At 50.8% G+C, this 6,000-nt stretch overlaps 1 protein-coding gene across 1 annotated transcript; it reads left to right on the forward strand.

Moving 5' to 3' along the window:
* Positions 1 to 1,906: 1,906 nt before the first annotated feature.
* LOC311516003 (olfactory receptor 51G2-like) lies at positions 1,907 to 2,842 on the forward strand (the record flags this gene model as incomplete). Its single annotated transcript, XM_084619597.1, has 1 exon — positions 1,907 to 2,842. One exon carries the CDS (start codon positions 1,907 to 1,909, stop codon positions 2,840 to 2,842), a length of 936 nt encoding a protein of 311 aa, XP_084475723.1.
* Positions 2,843 to 6,000: the final 3,158 nt, after the last annotated feature.

The raw sequence follows: 6,000 nt of genomic DNA on the forward strand, positions 1-6,000 counted from the left end.
CTCTCTACGAGGGCAACTAGTTCATTATAGGAGGAGGAATTGTTTTGCCAGACTCACCCCCGTATGTCCAGTGGCAACCCCCTCATGTACCTGTCCAACACAAGGATTTCCACTATCTTCTCTGGCCCATGGTTCTGGGGCAGAGCCACTTCCAGGTGAGGTGGTTTAAATCAAATAGCTGGGACCTCGGCAGTTTGCTGTCCTGGTATTTCCACTCATGGAAGTGCTGGGCCCGTATGGCTGATTTCACACTTGACCTTGCCAGAATTTCCACCTTCAGCTGGGGTAATCCATAGCTGTCTCTGTGGTCATGTCAAAATAGGCCTTCTGGGGCTCCCCACACAGAAATGGAGCCAGGATACCTGCCCACTGGTCTTGGGGACAGGCCTCCCACAGTGCCATCCTCTCGAAGGCGAGGAGATAGGCCTCTATATTGTCATATGTAGTCATCTTCTGTAAATAGTTGCTTACCCGCAGCGGCCGGATCCCCTGGGGCCCGTGCGTCAGCATGGTCAGGGCTTTTAACTGGTTCACTACTTCAGTCAGGGTGGCTCGATCTTGGGTGGCGTGGTTCATCAGTAATTGGTTCGTCTCCTGTTGGACACGTACTGACTCTTGCTGGGCAGCCATCTGCACCCTGGTAGCCTCTTGTTGGGCCACAGTGGCCTGTACCAATGCCTTCACTACATCCTCCATTTGTGTGTGTGTGTGTGTGTGTGTGTGTGAGATTTACCCTGCCCTGAGATGGCTTGCCACAGAGCCTTATTCACTCACCACATCCCACTTCTGACACCAAGTGTGGCAAAATACCTTGTTCGCCTCAGTAGGTTCAGTCCCTTTTAGCCTTGGACACTCAGGTTTGGGGCAAGGCAAATCCTTATAGGTGGCACAGGGTCCTGCTACTCATCTCATCAGTCAGTCCCTTGTGCTTGTTTTCCTTCCCTTCTGGGGAGTGAGTGCAGCCTCCCTACTGGGAAGGTCTGGTGTCTTGCTGCAAACAGCCTACTGGCAGCTTCCCTGCTCCTCTCACTCCTTCACTCTGCCCCTCCAACCACCCAGGGGAGGGTTTAAAAAGGTCCCAAGTAGTTGGAGTCAGCTGAACCTAATTGGTTCCCTAGCAACCTGTTTTCCAGCTGAACCTTATTGCCCAGTGGTTCTCTCTCCACAGTGGATAGGGAGGTGCATTTTAATCCCCTGGGACTAATTACTACCCCCCTTTTGTAGCTGTTTGTCCTGGGTTTACCACAATAGCTTCTATGCAGCACAGATAAATACAATGACCATTATCACCATGTGTTTACACACATGTCATGATACAATGGGGCACACTCAGACATGGAGGGCAAGAAACTGTGTGTGTGGTAAAGTCACAACTGTAAAATCACATAGTGCTCAAGTAGGCTGTGGAACTCCCAGCCACAAGATATCAATGGGACCAAGAACTCAGAGAGATTCAAAGAGGAATGGGATGTTCATATGGCTAAGCAGAAAATTAAATTACAATAATGGGAGTTTTTAAAAGAATCTGTAAGGGCTTTAAACCTTCTTTATTTATACCAAAAATATGTCTCTAACTAGTAGGTGTCAGGGGGAAACATTCCCTGAGAGCAGTTTATCTCATAGTTGCCTAATGCAGAGCTTCTTGGATTGTCCTCTACAGCATCTGGAACTGACCACTGGATATTGAGCTATATGGACTACAGGTCTGATCCAATCTGGCAATGCCTATCTTCCTATCAGTGATGAAGAACCAAGACAATATTTTTGCTAATCTTCCTTCAGCTCATGGGATTCTCTAGCCTTCCCCTGAGATCAGAAACATGTCTAGTTAAATATTATCTAGTCTCCTATTCTTTTTCTTTTCAGGAAAGAAAGCTCAAAACACCTCGGACCAGCCCAGTACATTATGTCAGCTCTCAATGACACCAAATTCAACTCTGCAGTCTTCCTTCTCACAGGGATACCTGGGCAGGAAGACATCTATCTCTGGATCTCTATCCCCTTCTGTTTCATGTATGTTATTTCGATATTAGGAAATTCAGTCATTCTGTTCATTATAAAAACAGATCCAAGCCTCCATGAGCCCATGTACATTTTCCTTTCCATGTTGGCTGTCACAGACCTTGGTTTATCGTTATCCACCATGCCAACGATACTGGGCATATACTTGTTTAACTCTAGGGAGATCAGCCTCGATGCCTGTTTTGCCCAGGTCTTCTTCATCCACTCACTTTCATTAACTGAATCCTCCATGCTGTTGCTGATGGCCTTTGACCGTTTTGTTGCAATCTGTAACCCACTGAGATACGCTTCCATCTTAACTCCACCAAGAATAGCCAAACTGGGACTGGTGTTTGTGCTAAGAGGGGTGGTCCTAGTATTCCCAGTCCCCTTTCTCCTTAAACGGTTCCGATATTGTCGAGCCAATATCCTCTCCCATTCCTACTGCCTGCACCAGGAGGTCATGAAGATGGCTTGTTCAGACATCACAGTCAACAGCATCTATGGATTGTCTGTTAAGCTCTTAACAGTTGGGTTGGATTTGTTCCTCATCTTTCTCTCTTATGTGATGATCATCAAAACAGTGCTGAGCGTCGCGTCCCCCATGGAGAGCCTCAGGGCCCTGAACACCTGCATGTCCCACCTCTGCGCCGTCTTGCTCTTCTTCACACCAGAAATTGGCTTATCTGTGATACACAGATTTGGGAACAACTCTTCTCACTTGCTTCAGATTCTCCTGGGCTATGTCTACCTGCTTGTCCCACCCCTGATGAACCCAATTGTGTACAGTGTGAAAAGCAAACACCTTCGTGCGAGGATAATCAGGGTATTCATCAAATAAAGAGTCAGTTCATTACCTGGATCCTGTGCTGCTGATATGGGCATGAAATATACAGGCCACCTATTCCATCCTGGACACTTACATCTGAGAAGACATGAGCTACTGATCTCCACTCTGTAGAGAGTGGTTCAGGTGGCGTCTAAGACCTGGAGCAATGGGTGATGGGCTGTCCCTAAACACTGTTGAGGGAGGGCAATGCACTGGTGGAATCAAACCAAGGCAGGCAGCAGCAGTTCAAAATTGAATGAGTTCGTGGAGAGCCAGGGGACAGGTGAGATGTTGGCTAATAAAAAGCCACATCGGTGGCTGCTCCAATCTCACTATTCTTGTTGATGCAGTCAATAAAGAGAAGGGACTTGGAGGTTGTTTCCTATTGCCCCCAGTCTGTAGCTGTTCCGTCTCTAGTTAAAAAACAAGTGCCCTGCAAAAAGGTGCAGGGCTGTCTTGCAGTCGCAGTCCTGGCCCTTCCTGAGAGCTCTGGGTGCTGCATGACCCATGGGTGCTGCACCAGCGATGGACAGGGGTTATTCAAGGGGCATGGAACCCATCCTTCCCCCACGCCCTCAGCCAGGTGCGTGTGACTGCGTCATGTCAGAGACATGATTAATGTCAGAGCCCCAGGAGAAGCCATTCACACAGCGCCCCCAGCTCACCTGTTGATGGCTCTGCACACCACACACCTGCTGAGCCCACTCCCCACCAAAGCAGGGCAGAGCTGGCTGTGTGAGTGAGGGCCTGACACAGGATGCCTGGCAAGATACTCAGGCCTAGATTCCCTCCTCCTCCCCTCAGTTTGTGTTGCCCCAGCAATGCAAAGGGGTGGAAGTGGGTCTCAACTCCCCAACAAAGACACAGCTAGCTCCTATCCCCGCCCAGCACATTCATCGTAGGGTGACCACCTCTCAAAAGGCAAAAGCAGGACAGGTGCAGGAGCCCCATCCCCTCTATGACCTGCCTCTTGTTGTCCTCCTTGAGATCCCATCCCCTGCTCCTCCTCATTACCCAAGGCTCCATCCCCTGCCCAGGCTACAAGCCAGAGGTAGACCATAATAAAAGCTGCCTGAAAGAAGCCCCCACCCTGTCTCCTCACCCCCCAGGATGTTCAAACCAGGGAAACTGGTGAGTCCGGGGCTCTGCACAGTGGCTCCCTGGGCAGCTCTTACCAAAATCAAGCTGAGGTCTGATCAGAGGGGTGGGTCTTCAGGGGAAGAGGAAGAGCAGGGGGCGGGGCTTAGGGGAAAAGATTGGGCAGAGGGCAGGGCCTCAGGGGAAAAGGAGAAGCAGGGAATACAGCAAGCCTAAACCAATGCAGCCCCCTGCAAGGAGGTCGCTGAGGGCGGGGGCTCATGAGTAAAGGAGGGAGATGGGGCCGGAAGGTAGGAGAGTCTGTGCTTTACAGAAGACTGAATAAATGAAACTCCACAAAGGGGGCTCTTGTTGTAAGTGTCCCAGGCTGAGAGTAAGTCATTGCAAGGACCTTAGTGCAGGGGTGGGCAAACTTTTTTGCCTGAGGGCCACGACGGGGTTCTGAAAATGTATGGCGGGCCCGGTAGGGAAGGCTGTGCCTCCCCAAACAGCCTGGCCCCCGTTACCTGTCCACCCCTCCAACTTCCCACCCTCTGACTGCCCCCCTCAGAACCTCCAGGCCATTCAACACCCCCTGCTCCTTGTCCCCTGACTGCCCCCTCACAGGACCCCCCACAACTAACCACCCCCCTGGAACCCCACCCCCTATCCAACCCCCCCCGGTCCCTGTCCCCTAACTGCCCTGATCCCTAGCCACACCCACACCCACACCCACTGACAGACCCCCCCGGGACTCCCACGCCTATCCAACCACCCCCTTCTCCCTGTCCTCTGACTGCACCCCCCAGAACCTCCACCACATCCAATTGCTCCCTGCTCCTTGTCCCCTGACTGCCCGATATCCAGCCCCCCCCACGACCCCTTTATCATGCTGCTCTGAGCACCAGGACTGGCAGCCGCGCCGCCCGGCCAGAGCCAGACACACCTCCATGCTGCCTGGCAGGAGCTCGCACCCCTACCGCCCAGAGTGCTGGCAGCGCAGCGAGCTGAGGCTGTGCAGGAGAGGGGCAGCAGGGAAGGGGCTGGGGGTGAGCCTCCATGGCCAGGAGCTCAAGGGCTGTGGGCCATAGTTTGCCCACCTCTGCCTTAGAGGGAAGGGCAGGGTGCCTGAATGTCTACCACATGTGTTCCTCTAAAGCATATCTTCCAGGAAGGCGCCAAGTCTTGGTCTGGAGATAGCAGGAGAATCCAGCACTTCCCTTGGTGGTTGCTTGACTGGTTAGTCACCCTCACTGCTAAAAATGTGTGCCTCATTTCCAAATTTAATTTGTCTGTCTTCAGTTTCCAGCCATTGTTTCTTGTTATAAATTACCCTGCTGGATTAAGGAGCCCATTAGTATCTGGTATTTCATCCCTCTGAAAGTGCTTGTACACTATCATCAAGCCACCTTTCAGTCTTCCCTACTTCTACTCACTACACCCCTGTTTATACAGCCAAGGGTAAGTTGGAAACAACGGAGGAGGAGAAACACTTGGTTATATTAGTTAGTCCCAGGATGACTGTGAGCCACCAATCTGATGTGGCTGTCAACAAGGCAGATGAGATCCTAGAATGTGTCAGTGAGACAGGGAATTTTTAATATCCTTATATCAGGTACTGGTGAGACCTTTACTGAAAAACTGTTAAATTCTCATCACTCATTCAAGAATGATGAATTCAGATTGGAACAGCTATGGAGAAGGACTCCTCAGATTGTTAGGGCAATGGAAAGAGCTCGGCTCATTTAGCCTAACACAATGCAGGCTGAGTGGGGATTGGATTTCATTATAAATACATTGGGGGGGGGGTAAACCTGTGGAACTCCTTGCCAGGGGATGTTGTAAAGGCCAAAACTCTAAGAGGGTTAAAAAAGGAACTAGATAAATTCATGAAAGATAGGTTTATCAATGGCTATGAGCCAGGGTGGGCAGGGATGGTGTACCTAGCCTCTGTTTGCCATAATCTGGGAATGGTTGACAGGTGATTATTACCTGTTTTGTTCGTTCCCTCTGGGTTACCTAGCATTGGCCACTCTTGGAAGACACTCCTGGAAGATACTGGCCTAAATGGACCATTGGCCTGACCCAGTATG

The sequence above is a fragment of the Lepidochelys olivacea genome, assembly GCF_965140295.1.
Source record: "Lepidochelys olivacea isolate rLepOli2 genome assembly, chromosome: 1".
Taxonomy (NCBI): domain Eukaryota; kingdom Metazoa; phylum Chordata; order Testudines; family Cheloniidae; genus Lepidochelys; species Lepidochelys olivacea.